The sequence below is a fragment of the Nanorana parkeri genome, unplaced genomic scaffold (genome assembly GCF_000935625.1).
Source record: "Nanorana parkeri isolate BGI_ZX_2015 unplaced genomic scaffold, ASM93562v1 scaffold1650, whole genome shotgun sequence".
Taxonomy (NCBI): domain Eukaryota; kingdom Metazoa; phylum Chordata; class Amphibia; order Anura; family Dicroglossidae; genus Nanorana; species Nanorana parkeri.
Genome location: NW_017307918.1, coordinates 104,393 through 124,974, shown reverse-complemented (window position 1 = coordinate 124,974; position 20,582 = coordinate 104,393). Strand labels below are relative to the sequence as shown.

General features: G+C 44.1%; 1 protein-coding gene across 1 annotated transcript in view; it reads right to left on the bottom strand.

The window, feature by feature from the left end:
• Nucleotides 1–20,582, bottom strand: part of RABEPK (Rab9 effector protein with kelch motifs) — a 188,536-nt gene that overhangs the window by 71,050 nt on the left and 96,904 nt on the right. The window contains exon 6 of the mRNA XM_018570994.1: nt 18,426–18,575. Coding sequence (XP_018426496.1) covers nt 18,426–18,575 — 150 coding nt within the window. The remainder of the gene's footprint in view (nt 1–18,425; nt 18,576–20,582) is intronic.

The following is a 20,582-nucleotide window of genomic DNA, read 5'->3' as shown; positions in this document are numbered from 1 at the left end:
GTAGTTCCCACTGTGCACAGCAGACGAATTTACACAGACTGCCTGCAGAGCACAGAGGCGGCCATTTCAAAAGGAGCCATGAGAAAACGAAGAGGACAACTAATAAAAAAGTAAGTTTCTCTGTTCAGTTTCTCTGTACAGCAACTGCATTTGCCTTCTTCATGTTTTTTTTCCTCTTCCTTCCCTTCCCCCTCTCTCTCTTTCCCTCCCTGTTCCCGCTTACCTTTCCCCCCTAACCTAATCCTCCTACTAACCTTACTGTGATCTCTGCTCCTGATGGATGCCCACTTAACCAACATTTGAGATTATATAGTCTTCAACTTTATTCTAAATATACGGATAACTTCACTGCCTACTGGTCTATTATGTTATAATGTTCGACAAAGTTCCTGTTGTTGTCATTGTTCAGCACTTATTTGTTCGATTTACATGTTTACATTCTTATAGGATGTCTGGTCCGGTCGTGGTTGCCTCCCGATTGGCAGCTCTCTCCCCCACATAGGTCTCACATCCTTGCTCCCATTGGTGGGTTCAGACGTGTCTGTTTTAGGTTTTATCCCAAAACAATTTAGATTTTTCTCTCTACCACACTTTTTTTGCATTTTTGCTGTCTTTGGTTCTTCTTTTTTCTTTTATTCTTCTCTTCCTCATTCTTCCTTTGCTTTCTTCATTCTCACTCCAGGTGGTCCCCTCGATCTCCTATCGGCTATTTATAATGATCACCCTTAATTTCGTTTCCCTGAATGTCCAGGGCCTCAATGACCCCCGGAAGAGATCTCAAGGGCCCATATCCTATTTTTGCAAGAGACCCATTTTAGAGACCCGTATCCTCCTGTCCTACGGTCTCGTTATTATCAAGAGGTTTTTGTAAGTAATAACTCTACCAGTAAATACAAAGGTGTAGCTGTCTGCTTCCACTCATCAATTTCCTTTCAGATGCAACAGGTTAAGCGTGATAAGGAAGGGAGATACATATTCCTAAAGGGGACTCTTTTTTTGTATACTTATCACCTTAGTAAATATTTATTTGCCAAATCACAATCAGTCCTCGGCTTTCATGGATACCTTACATAAATTAGAGGCATTTGCGGAAGGAGTTATTATAGTAGGTGGTGACTTCAATCTAACACTTGATCCCTCCATAGATACTTCTTCTAGCAAATCACAAATACCCCTCTCTCATCTTAACAAACTGAAAAGGAAACTTAATTCCTTTCAACTTTGTGATGTATGACGTATACTGAACCCACAGGTCAAGGACTACACTTTCTTGTCACACCCATCAGACGCATAGCAGACTAGACTATTTTTTGATATCGCATTACTTGCTTACATGAGCTCCAAAAGGCACTATTGATACTTGGATATGGTAAGATCACTACCCTGTCCTTCTAACCCTAACCTTTTCAGACTCCCCCCTCCCCGCGCACCCCGAGCTGGCGTCTTAATGACCTGCTATTGCACAATTCAACCACTTCGACAGCTGTTCAATCAACCATCTCTGACTTTTTATCGATACATGCTCGCGACCCGCTAAAATGGGAAACGCTTAAATGTGTTGTCCGGGATGTACTGATCTCTCATGGGTCTCGTTTTAAAAAAGAAAGATCCCTTGCCACAAATTCGCTACTTCAAGATATAGAAAACCAAAAGGGCGCAACACTAGGTCAGCTGACTGACCGGGTCGGACGAAACAGGGAATGTGACAGGGAAAATAATGTGACAAATGGATCTAAAGGGCGAGAAACCAATGAACAGCTGAGGAAACAAAAAGATGAGCACTTACATTTTAGATCGTAGGACCAGAGGATGGATGGCCGGTGTGAAGGATCGGGACATCCGTGGTGTCTATCTGAAACTGGTGTGCCGGAAGATGTGCATCCACACGGGGAGAGGAGGCTGTGGGCGAGGGGGAGGGGAGAAAACAAAAGAATGGGGACTAAGTCCGTTGCCCCGCTCTGTGGATCCAGGGGCTGTGTGGTGTGGGGGAGAATCGGCGGTGTCAGATGCAGGCTGAACAGCTGTGGCCGTGGATCATGATGCTCAGTCACTGTCAGCGCAGACTGGGGCAGTGTGCGGGAGCCGTTGACTGAAAAATGTCGGCTGTCAGTCGGGTCTGTGATGGGATGAGGGTAGTAACAGGATGGAGGGGCAGTGAGCAACGCGTTTCGAGGAGTGATACCTCTTTTTCAAGCTCAAAAAGGAACATATAAGGTCCCCATTCTTTTTTCTCTCCCCCCTCATCCACAGCCTCCTCTCCCCGTGTGGATGCACATCTTCTGGCACACCAGTTTCAGATAGACACCACGGATGTCCATCCTCTGGTCCTACAATCTAAAATGTAAGTGCTCATCTTTTTGTTTCCTCAGCTGTTCATTGGTTTCTCGCCCTTTAGATCCATTTGTCACATTATTTTCCCTGTCACCTTCCCTGTTTTGTCTGCCCCGGTCAGTCAGCTGACCTAGTGTTGCGCCCTTTTGGTTTTCCGTTTCTGGTTTGCATATCCACAGGCACTCCTCCTGGGTTTCAGGGCTGCATACTAGTTAGGGTCACATTATCTACCCCATCAATATCATTACAAGAGCGCTGTTTGTACGATTTGTGTTTTTACTTCAAGATATACATGTTTTGGAGCTTCGTCATAAATCTACCGCTGATAATATAGCCAATATAACCATAAATCTACTCTCACTCACAAAAGAACCCAGCTCCGCACAGTGCTTAATCAAGCCTCTCTGAAACATAAGGATTCATTAAAATGCTCCTTTTTTTTAACATGTTGAAAAGTGGGGTAAAAAGGTAGCTCGTTCTAAAAACGGACCCATACCTTTATTCCGAAAATACACACCTCAGACTCTCACCTGGTTCATCGCTCTGACCAAATACCTCAAGCCTTTCAATCTTACTACTCTGACTTGTATAACCATGACTCTTCCAATTCTACCTCCTCTTCCCCTCGACGACCTTCAGATATTCTCTCTTATATCAACTCGACCCCTCTGATGTAGTTATCTGCCGTGGCCCAGGAACACCTTCAGCAGCCCTTTGCTCTAGAGGAGATCCCTGGTGTCATTTGTGATCTCGCTAATGGCAAGAGTCCTGGCCCTGATGGATGCACAAGCGATTTTTATAAGAAAGGTATCGATTCACTTGCCCCTATTCTGGAAACGACTTCCAATTCCATTTCTAAAACTTGTCATTTCCCCTCTCAATCCCAGGAGGCCCATATTACTGTATTACCCAAAAACAACATAGACCCAACTCAATGCTCTAGTAATAGGCCGATATCTTGATATCTTATAGGCCGATAAAATCTTAAAATCTACGATAGAGGGCGGTTGACATTATTTCTCTTCTACAATCTAACTGGGATGGTGGACACCGGCAGGAGGGCATGTTGTTATCCGTTGACTTGCAAAAGGCGTTTGATTCGGTTTCCAGGCCTTATATGTTTACTCTACTGCGGCAATGGGGCTTTGGTCCATCTTTCCTTCGGCTGCTGCTCACTCTATACTCCAACCCATCGGCTCAGATTCGTATACAATGTTACCTCTCTGAACCCTTTGGTATTTTCACTGGCACCCGACAGGGGTGTCCCTTATCGCTATTGCTTTTTGCACTGGCGATAGAACCCCTCGCCATTGCCATCAGCAACTCTGTCAATATCAAGGGGGTTAGCTGTGAGGGAGTAGAGCAAAAATGTGCACTCTTTGCGGATGACCTATTGCTCTTTGTTACATCTCCCCTTATATCTGTCCCCAATGTTGTAAGACTCTTGCTTGAGTTTGCAGCGGTCTCTGGACTCAGGGTCAATGCCTCTAAGTCAACGGCTCTCAATGTCAACCTGACCTTTGGACTCGCCTCACCCAAGCCTTCCTGTTTACTTGGTCAACTGACTGTTTACACTATTTGGAGATTAAACTCACACCGTCCTATCCATCCTTATATAAATGTAATTATGTTCCACTATATAAACAATTGAAAGCAGATGTAAACAGGTGGTCCTCTTGTACCTTGTTGTGGATTGGTCGTATACATGCGCTTAAGATGACCCTCTTTATTTGGGCCCAGAAATGCCAGAGACTCTCCAAAGTCATCATGCACTCTCCTAAAGAAGTTGGAGGTTTGGGGGTCCCTAATTTAATGCTATATTACAGGGCGGCCATACTGGCTCAGCTATCCTCTGTATACTTCCCAGACTATCAGCCGGATTGGTTGGCGTCTGGCTCACCAGTGGACGTTCTCATGTGGACGACCCCTAGACGTCGCTCGGTCGGTCGGCCCAGTCTTCCTCTTTAGCCTTATGGGATCGACTCCGAGGGCTTTATGATTTGGCCTCAACCCACACTCCTCTGGCGCTGATACTCAACAATCCTGATTTCCCACCGGGGACTCAATCACGTGCATTTCAGTGGTGGACTGATAAAAGGCCTTTATTGCATTGGTTGTTTTTTCAAAGCCCGACAACCTCTAACGTTGACCTACTGCCTGAACACTTTAAATATGCCCTCCACTGAGATGTTTCGCTATGGTCAGCTTCATAATTTTTTTAAATCTTAGAATCTTCCTCCAACAGATTCTCCATTTACCACCCTGTATGAACGGTGGTGCACACAGTCGAATACGCCACATGGAGGAATATCTCTCATTTATTCACTTTTTTTGAATTCCTCCTCCAAACTGTCTTATATGCTGTCCTGGGAAAGAGGATTCCAGACTGAGTTGTCCTTGGAGTTGTGGCATACCTGCTGCTCCAGGTTATCTAAAGGACTGTTAATCGTATCCCTGATAGAAGCTAACTATAAGGTCTTCTCACGCTGGTATATGGTGCCCTCCAGACTGGCGGCCATCTACCCTGGCCAATCGCCTTTATGCTTTAGGGGTTGTGGGCTTACTGGAACAATGTTGCATACTTGGTGGGAATGCCCACGCCTCCGCCCATATTGGAACAGACTTTATGCCTTGATTTATAAGGTACTCCGGATCCGACCACCCAGTGATCCACAGTTTGTCTTATTAAATCGTCCAGTCCCCAGTTTGTCCAAGTTCGAAACTGAACTACTGTCGTTCTTTTTTCTGGCTGCCAAAATTTCCCTAGCACAAGCCTGGAAAACCCAGGCCGCCCCGTTCAGACTACTTATTTCTAAATTATCGTGGATAATGGTACATGAGAAACTAAATAGTATCCTCAAAGACACCAGAAATACATTTGAACGGGTTTGGGATCCGTGGATGCAATACCTGCACATTTCTCAGTCTCATTAACCAAGTTTTATTGTTATATCACTTTATGCTCGCCATGTCCCAGATACCTTCCTGATCTTTTCCTATTCTTCTTTCTTCTTATACTTTTACTATGAGCTTCGTCATATGGGAAGGTCTTCTTTATTTTTGTCTGTATATAAGCATCTGATATGTCTGTTTTGCCATGAAAGCCACTGCTATGCAGATACCTGACCTGTCATGACTATATATCTACATTTGTAATATGAGATGCTTAATGTAATTTTTTTAGCTTGTCCTGTCTAAAACTTTAATAAAAACTTTATGAAAGTAAAAATCTACGCTAAACTTCTTGCTACTAGGTTAGGCCTTTACATACCTGAGCTCATTCACAGAGAACAAGTTGGCTTTGTTCCACGAAGGGAAGCAAGGGACAACACAATCAAAACCATAACTCTTATGCACTATGCTAGACGCTGTAATCTGCCCCTTTGTCTTCTCTGCGTTGATGCTGAAAAGGCGTTTGATCGCCTCAGCTGGGATTTCCTTTTTTGTGCCCTCTCAAATAAGTCAGCCCCTACCCTTTCTTTATAAAATCAAAGCTCTTTATAGTTGCCCTACTGCTCGTGCACGAGTCAACGGATTACTATCCAACTCCATAAGTATCAACAATGGAACCAGGCAGGGATGCCCCTTGTCCCCTTACCTGTACATTCTTGCCATGGAACACTTGGCAGAAGCTATCCGAACTAATCCTTCCATACAGGGTAGTACCCTTCATAAGACTCATCACAAAATGGGACTATATGCTGATGACCTTCTATTATATATTAGTAAGCCTAGAATAGGTTTTCCCTCCTTATTAGAGGAATTCCGCAAATTTAGCCTAGTGAGTAATTTTAAAGTAAATCTTCATGAAACAGAACCCTTAAATGTTACCCTTCCCTCTGTAGAAATCGAACATCTACGTGATCAATTCCCCTTTTCTTGGCAACCCCATCCTATTAAATATCTAGCAATACATATATCTTCTAATCTTTCTGACCTTTACCGTCTAAATTATGTACCTTTTCTCCAGTCCACCATGGCCAGATTACACCAATGATCCACCCTTCGTCACTCATGGCTGGGTAGGATGTCCCTAGGGAAGAAATCTGGGAAGAATGGATATTCTTCCCAGATTTCTATATTTGTTCCAGGCACTCCCTATTACCCTCCCTGTTAACTTTTTTAAACAACTCCGTGCAGCTCTTCTGAAATATATTTGGGCTTGCAAACGCCCACAACTGGGATACTCCATGTTGATTAGACGTAAAGACTCGGGATGTGCTGGATTGCCTGATCTTCAATCCTATTTTAGAGCTACCTTATTGGCCCAAATTATTGATCGGAAATTCCACTACGACCACAAACTATGGGTGGATATTGAAGCCCAGATCTCCTCAATTCTACCTTGTTCGATCCCTTGGATTCTCCGTCGCCATCACCCTTGTCTCTCATCTCTCCCATTCTTCCTACCTCCACTATTGAAGATCTGGGATCACTTGCTCAAACACTCCTCGATTTCCAGTTCTCATGGACCCGTGACTCCCATAATGGGCAACCTGGCATTCCCCCCAGGTAATCTCTCCTCCTCTTTTTTCTCCTGGACCAAACATGCGCCATCCCCTATTATCTCAGCTTTTACCCGTCAGACTCTTAAACCGTTATCTGAACTTTTACCCACAGGCTCTCGAATCATGGGCCTATGGCTCCATTACTTTCAGCTAAAAACCTTCTCTAACAAATGTTTCTCTCATACACATCTTCACACACCCCTTACTCAATTTGAAAGTATCTGCCTTCACTCTACACCACCTTATTGCACCATTTCCTTACTATATCATATGCTCCTATCCGCACAGGCCTCTACAAGACCACATTATATTGTGGCCTGGGAACATGATTTGCCACAATTTGTATTGGTCTCAGAACTACATGCCTCATTCATACTTACCCACAAAATGTCTATCTCCAGTGCAGCACAAGAACGAGGATTTAAACTCTTAACTCGCTGGTACAGTAGCCCGAGTGTCTTACATAGAATGTTTCCCGTTAGATCATCATCATGCTGGCGATGTCCCCATTTGCTCTCCTTTTGGAATGAGGTGTTCTCCATTCACTCACATATTACTGATTCCTTGATCGCTCCCTCTCCCAAAATTGCATTACTCTCTATTATCCCAGGCTCTATTTCTCGTGCTAAGAAAGGCCTCCTACGTTTTTTCATAGCAGCTGCCCGCAATTTGATCCCTAGATATTGGAATTCTATCACTATTCCCTCCATACGTGAGTGGACACAAGAGGTCTGTTATATTATTACTTTAGAACAGTTAACAGCTCACTTGCATCACCATTTACCTCAATTTGAGGGCATCTGGAACTCGTGACAACTCTACATGGAAACAGATCATTTCAGGTCCTTAGATTAATTTTTTTTCTCTTCTTCCTCTTTTCTCCGCTACTTCTCGCCCTCTCTCACACTGTTCTTTCTCGTCTACCTCTTTTCTTTCTGCAACACATCTCCTCTCTTTGCCCAATGATTCTTATACTTTATTGCGCTCACCATTTCACTATGATACAAATAATATTGGATTGTTCTTGTGTTTCTCATAACGTGAGCTTCTATATGCTGATTCCTAATCAGCCTACCACTCATTTTAAGGTTTGAATCACGTATTACGACCTAATGTACATTGACTTGGTGTTGCCTTTCGAACATTTGTTAATGTATATTTTTCTTATGTTTTCTTTATACTCCTTTGTATGTAAAAATGCTTAATAAAATTTTATCACGTAAAAAAAAAAGGAGAAAAAACAGATGTTCCCCTAGGAAAGGGAGCTTGATAAGGGATCACTTAGATGCTTGGTTCGCATGCCAGCATTTGAGCCAGAGAATCCTTCTAAGGACCTCAGAAGAGGAGCTTATGTGGGCTGCTAAATGCCCTGTGTCAAGGGAGGTTACATTTTACTCCCTACACAATCTAATCATAATGTACTGTGGACCTATATGGGTTGGACTTGATGGACGTATGTCTTTATTCAACCCCAAATACGATGTAACTATATGTAATCAAGCAGTCATTTCCTGGGAAATCTAAGTGGAACTTTTTTTTCTCAGTCAAAAAGAGCCTGTGCAGGTGACCAATACCCAGACTAGCACCTTGTACAAATTATATTTGTAAACACAAAAGACAAAAAATTTCGGAATTTCAAAACAGACATAGGTATCTATAAAAATTGATTTAAATATTGTTAAAAAGCCATAAAATACTTTAACGTATGGCACATTTCGCAAGAACCTATAGAATCTTTACCTCTAACTACCATTGATCAATAATCAATACATGTCCATGAACCATAACCTCTCTTTCAGAAAGGATCAAGAAAAAAGCAAGTGATCTTTAACCAGTACAGGTCAGTGGAGCGAAGGCAACTCTATGCATTTCACAGGTAATAAAGTGTGCTTCCAAGGTATTACATTCATATCAATGGGTAGTCAAAATAAGCAACACGGTCATCTAATTATATTCACAATAAACTTTTTTTGTTTACCAATAAGCAACATAGTCGATTATGCATATGTAAATATGTCTGCTCAGTAGAAGCGTAAAGGAAGCCCAGGACCCCTCAGGTACAGAGGCAGGGGTGTGGAATTCCTATCGCCCGACGCCCGAGACATGCAGTTTCATAATCCCATCATGAATTCGGAAGGAGTTAAACACTCTGTTCAGATTTGTAGAGCCGGAGGCCGGCTTTACAGTAGAAACAATTGTGGTGGCTCAGCTTCCGCCAGATCGATTCTACGATCCGGTAAACAGCCGCTCCCCCGCCCGACACATGTGCCGTGTTTCCCGGGCTCAGGACTGGCATCCCGGGTGTCAGTTGGAAGCAGTTCCAGCACTCAATGAATTGGAAGCACTCAGTATAGAGGCTTCTCATTCATTCAGAAACTAATGATAGTAAAAATATCTTACTATCATTAGTTTATGAATGGGGAGGAGCCTCTGTAGTGAGTGCTAGTCCCCATTCATAAATTCTTGAATGAACAGGCTGTGATGTAAATCACAGCCAGTTCATTCATAACTGGGGACACATAGTACTATGTGTCCCCAGTTATTTACAAACACTGGAGTGATCAGACGATCACTCCGGTGTATGCTCTGCACAGAGGGATCGTTAAATATCAATGATATTTAACGATCCCCCGCTCGGCCACGCTACAGAGCCGCTGTCATCCGAAAAATCACAGGATGACAGCGGCTCCAAACAGAACACAGCTCGGCCATGGATTGCGGCCAGCCGCCGCTCACATCCCGCCCGCCGGCCAATTTTCGTCGGATCCCCACTGCTACAGACCCTACAAGTGAGGGACAGCAGTGGGGATCCATGGAGTCTCTCATCCCTGCATGGAGCAGCTTCAGGCAGGGATGATAGACTCCAGATGCCGGCGTCCGGCAGCAGCGGTGCCGGCGCCCGATATTTTCGTTAATAGCGGTCATCAGCGGCTTGTGAGCCGCTGGTGACAGCTATTATTTTGAAGGGGACAGTCTGCTGAACAGTTCTGCTATAAGCTTATGGTCGCTAAAGCGACCATGAGCTTATAGCAGAACTGTAAATGCCACCGACGTAAGGCATACTGAGCTGGCCAGCCGGGAACACTTTTGTTCCGCCGTATGCCTTACGTCGGTGGCAGCGAAAGGGTTAAAGTAGAAAGGTGATCTTTTGTACCCCCAGTATCACCTTAAAGAGGGCCTGTCACCACCACTATGCTATCACATTGGGGGCTTGTAAGCCCCCCTATGTAATAGCAAATAAAGGAGAACTATGGGGTCAGTGCTTTTCCCCATAGTATTCCTAAGGCTAACGAGAGGACACAAATTAGCGTCCTCCCGTCACCCAAAGCTCAGTATACCCCGAGCTTCAGTTTGTGGTATACTAAGACGCTGCAGCCGGAACGGATCCCAACAATGCTGTCTGGATCCACCCAGCTGCGTGAGTGACAGCTGGTTCTGCCTATCTACAGGCAGAGCTGTACCTGCCCCCTCCCCCGTCCGTTCCGCCAGTCAGCGCTGGAGGATCGGACAGACGGACGGGGGGATCCCTGCAGGGAGCTGTGAGTGACAGTAACGGCTCTCTGCACGAATAGATCGAGAAGTGAGCGAGCGGCGGTATGTGTTCGCTCACTTCCCGATCTACTGAGCCGACCTGTAACAGTTTGATTGTCACAGGTCGGCTCGGATTAAGAGGCTGAGTGAAAATCACTCGCCTCATAATTCTCCTTTTAAAGTAAAAAAAAAAAAGAAATCAGTTTTGAAAAAAAATGTAATAAATTAAATGTAAAAATAATACATTACCCCGCGTGTCGTCACGTAAACACACGTCGGGTGCGCCTACGTGCGAAAATGACAATTGCGCTACACATGTTGGATATCGCCGCACACGCCAGAGTAAGAGCAATCATTCTAGGGCCAATATTTACGCGTATCTCTAAACTGATGACCTGTAGGAGCTTTTAAAGCATCATCTATGGACTTTTTGAGGTACTGAATCCTGTTGCAGTTTCACGGATGCATACAATTTTTAACCTGGGCATGTTGGGTATCTATTTACTCGTAACTTCATCTTTTATATTTTACAAATGGTTTTATATAGTGTTTTGGGGCACTAACTTTAACTTAAGTGCATTTTCACAAAAGTTTGGGGTTTGCTAATAAGTTGCGATAATGTCGTGCAACATAAAAATTTGCAACTGCCACCATTTTATTCTACTGGGTCTTGGCTTTCAGAAAATATATAATGTTTGGGGGTTTTAAGTAATTTTCAGGCCTAAAATGTGGATAACATGTAAAAAAAAAAGAAAAAGAAGAAAAAAAGGCCTTTCTCCTTAAGGGGTTAAGGAAAATTAACTATGTGATTCTCATTTCACATTAGTATGAACACCAACTATGACTATGAATTGTGTGATATCTTACAACTGTGTAACAGCACAGCATTGTAAATGCCACTATGTTAAATCATAACTTTAGTTATGTAAATGAAAATAAACAAAGTGCAATTTGCAATTGTCTTGAAGACATGAAAGACATAAAAGAAAGAAAACAATGCATATAATGCAACAATAACTGTATTATATAGAGTCCATAAATGTAACCTTTATTACTTGTCCTCTGGACCTGAAAAAAAAGGTAAAGAAAAAACATATATGCACAAGTCCAAATATCAGATAAAGTCTGTGATGACCATCAGAATAGCAGACTTGATCACTGGACAGTCCTTAAAGAGATTTAGGTCACTTGTTCATGAGTGGCAAAATTGTAAAGTTCCTCAGTGGTGAAAATTAGATAGTCTCTTTAGTTGACTGAAGGCACTTCTAAACAAGTCCATCCTTAGATGTGAATTGTGCACGTTAGTACCTGAAAAATATGGGAACTCATACAATTCCAACTGTAAAGTTCCCAGGTGAAACAGCCATCCTTACTCCAACTACTCTTCTCACACAGAAGCTTGGAACTGTTTCTGTGAACTCTGGATCTATAGTCACATCACTGTCAATGAATAGATTCTGTTTGGCAGTTGGATTGATTTTAGCAATGTCTTTTGCAGAAAGAGGTGTTTGGCATATGTGCCAACCTTGACAGTGAGCATCATAGGGCTTGGTGTGATAGCAGTGTGGAATATGGACTAACCTTGCTGTAGTGCGTACAAGCCTTATCCACTTGGAGAAACGTTCAAATTGTTGACCGCCCAAGACGAATCTTTGTTCAGATCTAGTGACAAGGGTTTTGACTTCAGGATGAATCTCTGGATCTTTGTCAGGATTTAGAAGACTCAAGACATCAGTTGTGGTTTCTTCTGTATGATCCAGCAGGAATTCAGGACCTGTTAACCAAAAATAATTTGCGAAGACACTTGCAGACACTGGCCTGGTGGCATGATCTGCAAGATTAATTTCAGATGGAACATAATGCCACTGTTCAGGTTTAGAGGATTTCCTGATTTTTTTGTACACGGTTGCTGACATGGACATAGAAATGTTGGCCTGATTGTATATGTAGCCCAGAACAACTTTGCTGTCCGTTCGGAACTTGATATCATCTATTTGAATGTCTAGCTCATGCAGTATAAAATCTGCAAATTCTACAGCTAGCACAGTCCCACAAAATTCAAGCCTAGGAATTGTGTGTTCAGGCTTAGGTGTCAACTTAGCTTTGCCAATCAGAAACCCCACGTGTTTGATTAAAAGAGGCTCTTACCTTGAGGTAGGCGACAGCTGCTATGGCCTCAGTAGGTGCATCTGAGAAGATGTGAATCTCTCTTTTTTGATGTAACTGTTGCAGGTTGTTGCCCATGGCCCTCCCTGCTGACTACAGTACATGAGGAAGAAACACTTGTGGCCGGAGCAGGACTTTGTAGCTCACCGCCATGATTTGAAACAGGGCTGGATGTAGGTAGCTGCTGTGAAGTGTCTGGAGGTGGACCAGGATGCATAGCTGTAACATGTTACCACTGGATTCACGCCATGAGCGGTGTCCAGGAAGCTTAGTCCAGGTAGACGTGGGTCTGTCTTTGCCAACTCTAGCTCCATGAGGAGGTTGCTTAGTTCTTGGAGCTTGCGATGATCTTTGTTACCTATTTTCGGAAAGTTTTGCCGTCTCTTGAATAGAGCGCTTTCTTTGGCTTCAGAACTGCCATAGGTTTACTCAAGTCTTGCCCATGCAGCAATAAGACCTGCCTCTGGATAGTCAACATGTACCGCTTTCAGTCTTTTAACATGATCTGCAGCCACTTTATGAGCAAATCAAGTTCTTCCTTGGTCGTAAGGTTGAGATCAGCAAGAGCAGCTTTGAAGATCGATCTCCAGGCCCTGTAATTCTCTGGACAGTCGTCGAACCTTGAGAAGCTAATGTTAATGAGCTCACGGCGTATCATATATCTGGCGAAGTCAGACAGGTCTGATCTCTCACTTTTTGGAGCCAAAATTAACTTGTGGAACCCCTTGGGCGTGAAAGTTCTCTGGCGAAGAAGGATGAGGTGTACCAGGATAAAATGACTTTGCAAGAGCATTTAGCTGTGGTGTAGTCTCTATGGCTTCTGCTGGCTGTAGCTTGAACTGTGGCTTGTCTCTGGGAGTCACCTTGTCATTAGCAGGAGGTGATGTGGTTTGCTGCGTAGATGCGCTTGCGCTGTGTTGAGTCAGAAGAGTGTTGTTAGGAGGTACAGGAGTTGACTCTGTATCATTGCAAATATGTTTTAGCACATATTCACTGGTGCATTCAACTGGGTCTTCCAGTTCTGCTGGGAAAAGACAGTCTAATTTAGTACTTTCTCCCATTGCTTGTTCAAGGACTTTCAGCCTTCCAAGGGCAGCTGCTTCCACCGTTTCCATTTGCAGAATCTTTATTTGGGATTCTGCTTCTACTTGTTGAGTAGCCATCTCTGCTTGGCAAGCTGTCATTTCTGCTTGGCGAGCTGCCTTTTGTGCTTCTATTTCTGCTTCCTTTCTGGCAAAGCAGCTTAACACTTTATTTGTGTCCAGATTTGCACGGGCCTCTATTAGCTTGTCGCTTAATGTTGAACTTCTGGAGCGAGAGGATCGAGAAGAACGCGCTGTGAGCATGGTTGATGTGGATCTGTGAGATCTGGTCTCCTGCATTTGAGCAATGCAGAGTTCTGCCTTATACTTAGCATTTTGCACTAAAAGATCCCTTTGTTGGTTTAGTGCATCAGTCTTAGTCAGTTCTGTTGAAGAGTCCTCTATATCAGAGTGCTTTAAGAAAGCTGTGTAGGGGCGTGGCCTGCTAGAGAGCCTGATAGCAGCATAATTCCAGAGCTCCGTGCACACACAGGCCCAGGATCACACTACAGCGACAAGTGGGCTCTGTACCGGCTTCTTTCTTCACCGGCAAACACACAACTCACCTCCGGACATGTCCCGCAGACGGAGGAATGGCTCCCGTACGCATAAGGTAACAGAATTCTTCCGCCCGTCCAAGTCCCGGACTTCCCAAGATGGCCGTGGCGGCTCTTCCCCCTCTGTCTCCCTCACAGGGCTCCGAGGAATCAGATGCAGGCCCTTGACTTCTTAAGACCTGCTCCTGACCACTGGTGGCTTAATCTCCAGCCTCCCCTACCACGCAGAGCCCTGCAAAATCGAGACCCGGGCTTTTTCAGGCCGAACGGATGAGGTGAGCCTTTCCCACCACACACTAGATGACACCAGGGAGCTCTTCGCCCCAATTATGAACTACTCAACTACCAATCAACCTCTCTCAGATACTGAGAAACAAAGGGAGCTTATCCAGAAGCACAGACACCGTTTCAGTTAACCCCTTCCTCGCAAATGAGGTTTACAGCTGGCTGTACTCAACAACCCATAACTAAACTTAAGATACTAAAAAGAGCTCGGCACTGATACTAGAAGGGAGTCAAGCCACAGTAGTTATAGAGGGTCGGAGAAGCCAATTAATACAGTAAAAACACTTTATTAAATAATTGCACATGAATAAAACCATATAACACTAGACCCCCACCCTGCAAAAAGCTAAAACAGTGTGTAGACAACATTGTCTCACTCTCATACATCACTTACGCATTCGGGCAGGCTGATAAGGTTAATTATTGATTGCCGGCGGAGCTCCAAGAAGAAAGAAAAATAAAAAGTATCCAATAAGTAGCTCTTCAAAGTGCACCATAAATTGTCATAATATTGAAACAAAGTAGATCTTTGAGCCGTTCTGACGAAGCCCTGGGGAAATAGGCGGGGTAAACGCGTCAACGTTATGCAGAGGACCCACGGCTGATCATACACCTGCGATTCAGGTAGTAAAGCTGGATGAAGGAGCCGCAGCTTACCCACACAAACGAAGCTGAAAATCAAGTGCTCCATTAATTGGCTTCTCCGACCCTCTATAACTACTGTGGCTTGACTCCCTTCTAGGATCAGTGCCGAGTTATTTTTATTCTCTCAGATACTACACGAAAGGACATGCTAGTGTCCCTGGAAAGCTCACTTAAATCAGATATGCAGTCTTTGGTGTAACAATTTAAATCTGATCTACAGGAGATGGGTGACAGAGTTTCGCACATTGAAAACAAGATGGGAGACTGCATCCAACTTTAATGAGCTTGTGGATTCCCATAATGACAGGGAAGACAATATTACTTGGCGGTCTCACCGGCCTATTAGAACTTTTTTGTTTTTTGTCTCAATGGAGAGAGCCACCATTTGATGATTGTATAAAAGCATTTGGAATCATTAAAAAAATTATTGCACTGGTGGAACAGGGCGGTACTTCTTACATATACTGTACATGCTAAAGAAAGGGCTTCACCTCTAATATCAAGCCCAGGTGATGAAACACGCGAGAGGTGTTGGTGTGGGAGAGACTTATGGTGGTGTACATGTCGCATGTCGTATTCTGTATGTAACTTCGGATTTTTGGATTTATTTCAATAAACACTTTGGATTTTACTTACGCTGTTCTTTATGTGGCTGATTCTTGGAGACTGAATTGAGAGGTGGAGAGCACACTGCAGCCTGCACCCAGTGTATGTATTGACTGCAGCTGGAGAAAGAATCAGAGTGATGAGTCCATAGAACTCTATGAAATTTCTAAAGGTGTGTTTGTTATTTTAAAGATATGGGTAAAGGCCCGCTTTAAGAAGAATACGGCCTTGCAAATGGCTATCAGCCATTTATCCACACTGCAAAATCCTCCAGGAACAGAAAGACTTTTGTTCAGGCAGGAAATGGCTGGATCCACAACGGGAACAGCCCACTTCTTAAAGATGGGACGCCAGGAATTTTTTTTGCACGTTAACTGTGTAAAAAGGGAATTGTGATATTGGTGGCTGACTAAATACTTTTTTGCCCCACTGTATATCATTGCATTTCATTGCGTTATGCTGCATTTCTAGCTACAAGAGTAAGATTAGCATTGTTACAGCCTAATCTGTGCATACTTGGCATCTTCCACTTCACCCCTGCTGTTTTCTGTACATTGGTACAGTCTTTTGCTGAAACCTTCCCAGTGATCCTTTGTACTGTCTCTTTCTACATCACCCTCGCTGAGGTAAGAGGGTCTCTGTTATCCTGTTAATGGCAAAGATAGGAAGGTCTTTTCACTCTAAGAATGACATAGAATCCCATTCTATGTATTGAGAAGGTAAATAAACTGCATTGGATTCTACTCTGAGTCTTCTTATCGAGGTGGATACTATCTGTTAATAACAGCAAGTCAGTAGGTTATCATACTGCCCTTACAGATAATTCTCAGGAGGTTATCATACTGCCCTTACAGATAATTCTCAGGAAAGTATGTACAGCAGATACATAAAGCGGTGTTTGTAAAATAATAAATTGCCCTAATGATCTATGTACTAGGATGTTTCACTGTATACAGAGTAAACTTTTAAAGGTAACCCAAGCTGGTAAATTTTGGGATTTGTAGATACAGGGTGCTCTAATTTTCGATCTGTGCACTGCGTCAATATGGACCAAAATGGTACCATTAAAACTTAGGAGGTAAGTCAGCAGACTCAACTTCCTCAGGAAATAATCTGTCCAACACAACCAAGGTACAATCCTCATCATGTTCTGTTGAATGTGCAGATACAAAAGTAGCTGTAGGAAAGTTAGAAACAAACTCATGAGGAAAAGATGTGGAACAATGCTTGTGACTCTTGCACTCTGAGTCAGCTATCATGGCTGAAATTATTTTCTTTAAAATCTGGGAGAGAGAGAGGGCCATGCCGGAGGGAGCTAAGGAACACCCCAAGTAGCATGTGGACTCAAGCAGAAGACAGTGATCCGAGCTATCGGATGAGATAAGCTGTAAAGGCTTGCTGGACCCCTTTGCTTGAGCTTATGATCAGCCCATACTGACAGTATGTAAAGTGAGGAAACACCAAATGGGTACTCACTAACCATTGTCTGAGCAGGAGGGGTTAAATTACCATCTGCGATCAGGTTACTTTAAAGGCAGGACCTGCCTAGGATTTCACAGGCAGAGCGTGGGAGATGCAGAGGAGCCCATACACGCTCAACAGTATGTGTTGCAGCTCTCGGATAACATCCCAACCAGGGACAGTGGGGGCACTGAGGGAAGGTGCCAGGCTCCAAAGGCAGGGGCAATCCCTAAGTACTCAGGGGGTAAGGAGGTCTGGATGGCCAAGGGGGTCCCAGGCTGGGCACATATGCACACTCCAGACAGTCTTCGTTCCTCCAGTGGGCATACACCCAAAGGAGTCTTTAGGAACGGGAATCCACCAGTCAGGTATATCGCAGGCCTGGAGCTGAAAAGCGCTCTGCAGCTAACTTACACAGTATAACAAATGTCTAGTTAGTCGTTTGGCGAACCAACCAAAATTCGCACAGTGGGTTTCGCTGTCGGCACCCTTTTGACCGGCATCCCTCTATCAGTTGATCAAAGGAGACAGTCGGACAGTCTTCGTACGAAAAGAGGTGGCAGCCAATGAACTGCCAGCCCTGTTCAGGTATTTAGAAAAAACAGCAGGGATTGCTCGATCATCGTGCTCGTTGCGTTGATGGAGGAATCTGCTCTATTTTTTTCGTTCAGTCCGCGGGTTGAACAAAAAAAACAAAATAGAGAAGTGTATGGCCAGCTTAAAGTTACATTAAAGAATACATTTTTTTCCCCTCTCCCCAATGTTAATGTCAGCACTTACCTTAAATTATGTCTCCTAATCCGATCTTCTTTCCTGATGTTTTCATCTGTCCCTCCAGCGGTGCGGCGGCTCTCCAATCCAGCGCTGACTCCACTCTCCACAACTGTTTGCCTATATCTACTGCTTGATATTAGTAGATATAGGCAAAAAAACAGGAGGGTTTAGAACCCCTTTAATATGTAATCTGTCCTGCGTCCCTAAATGAATGATTAAAAAAATATTATTTGGGTTGAGCAAGGTAGGGTTTCATCCCAATTTGGGTCTTTGCATCTATGGAACATGTCAGAGCTGAGAAATACTGAGCTCAGTATTAAGCTTAAACGGATTCCTCCATAAACTCCTGTAGAGACACCACTAGAAGGCATTACTCTTTTACATAATAATACAAATACATTCATGAAATACATAAAAGGTTTCCTTATTCATTGCAAGGCCCTTAGTAAAATGCAAAAAAAAGCTAAAATTTTGTTTACCTGTGTCAAAGCAAAACAAGTCCCTATAAAAGGATCTGCCTGCCATCCCGCCATGAACAAACAATTTGTTTCCGACAGCAACCATGGTGTGACCATGACGTGGCTTTGGTGGAGCACCAGATGTGTCAAGTAATGTCCATGTCAGGTTAGCTATAAAATATTTACATTAAAAAATTATAAGATCATGTAAATATACATGAATATTAAAGTTGTAGCAGGTTAATACAAGTCATAGAAAATAATGTGCATCTCTAGGCAAAATGGTCAGTTTTTTTTTTTTTCCAATGAACATTTTGGATTTCCTATCACTTTCTTTACCAGTAACAATATCTTTGCTTTCTTTTTGTGTGTATACAATAATAACGTTAACCTCTTGCTTTTCTTTTTCATATATATATATATATTTCCAAGTGCCCTATAGCGTGAGCCCATTCTTTTTTCTGTCCTCGCCATGGCAAGCTCTCGGAGGAATATTTTGATTTTTGTCCTTACCTGCCGTTTTCCTGCGGCCACACCACTCAGGGTCAGGCTCCCCTACAGACAAGGTATCCCCCAGGCAGTCCCAGTCTGAGTGTCCTAGGGACCTTTTCCAGGATTGTTACGGGTTGTAACGCTTTCACCTTTGGCTTGTGTCGCCTGACCTCACCTCTGATCTCCTGCTGGATGCCCGAGTCCCCCATCCTCCTCCTAAGTCAGTGTCTCTCGCTCTGCACACACGCGGTTGCCATTCCTAACATGGCAGCCACATGCTTTGTACGCAGGTCCAGTTTCCGTGACAGACGGCGCTGCGTCCCTGAATTGTGCAGGCACTGACGTCTGTTGTGCAGAGCCTATTTGAAGCTAACAGCGGCGGTGTTTCTTCCCGCTCGTCCACGCTGCTCCTCTCTGTGCCGCTCGGACATGCTACGGTAGGCCTCTCCTCTGCTCTCTCAATCATCAATTCATTCCACTAAGTAGGGTGGATGGGGGTCACGGCTTCTTCCTGCCTAAATCATTTGATTTTGTATTGGTTTCTTAGAGCCATGGCTGACACTGCTGCCTCCAAAGACACTCCACTAACTAATAGGTAAGGGCTACCCTGTGCTAATTGCTTCATTACAGCCATCCTCACAAAGATCACCACAGATCCCGAAGGGCCAAGCGAAAATCCCGCTCACCCAGAAGCGCAGTTGCTCTCGCTCTGCCTTTGGATCCCATTCTTCACCCAGACGCTCTAGCAGGGATTGGCACTCTTGTTGGGTATGTGGTAAGCAGGCCATTCCTGGAAAACTAGTGTGCCAGGGTTGCCTAGCTGAAGCAACGCAGGAACATATCGCCTCTTCCACGGATTTATCCTCTCTGATCAAACAGTCAATCAAGGACTGCATGAGAGAGACGTCGAGCCCCCCTGCCCCTATTCTTGGTCCTAGCACGTCCCAGCAAGTTTTGGGAGACTCCTCGGACTCTTAGGCCTCAGATGTATCCCACCATATGGGAAATTTGGGCCAATCGGGTTTTCATTTTGCCCTAGTTGAGTCCTTCATCGTGGCAGTTAAAAAGGCCATTGACTGGGATGAACCAATTAAACAGGCCGCGAAAATCAAGCAGTATTTCCCTCATCTCTAGAGATCTTCAGTTAATTTTCCCTTTATGGAGGAAATCCGTGAAGTCATCTTAGATGAATGGAAGCGTTTAGAAAGGAAGCCTAATCTCAATAATAGGCTACAAAAGCTATATCATTTTAAAGAAGAGGAACTGTCTGGCCTGGTTGATTCCCCAGTGGATGATGCAGCTACCATGCGTCTCGCTAAGCACCTCATACTCCCAATGGTGGACGCAGTTTCCGTTCGATACCCCCTCGAACGCAGGGTGGATTTAGATCTCAAAAGAGCCTATATGTCTGCAGGGGGTACTTGTCGACCTACCGTAGCACTCGCTTAAGACTCCAGGGTCATTTCAGCCTGGACTAACAATACAGAGAAGGCCTTGCGATCGGAGGTTGGCAGAGAGCAGCTTATTACGGCTCTACAGGAACTTAGGCTGGCCAGTGACTTTGTCGGTGAAGCCGCCATTGACTTTGTTTGGAGTTCCACTAGAACAATGCTCCACACTGTGACGGCTAAAAGAGCCTTGTGGTTGAAACGCTAGGTTGCTTATAACTCTTCAAAGAACAACTGG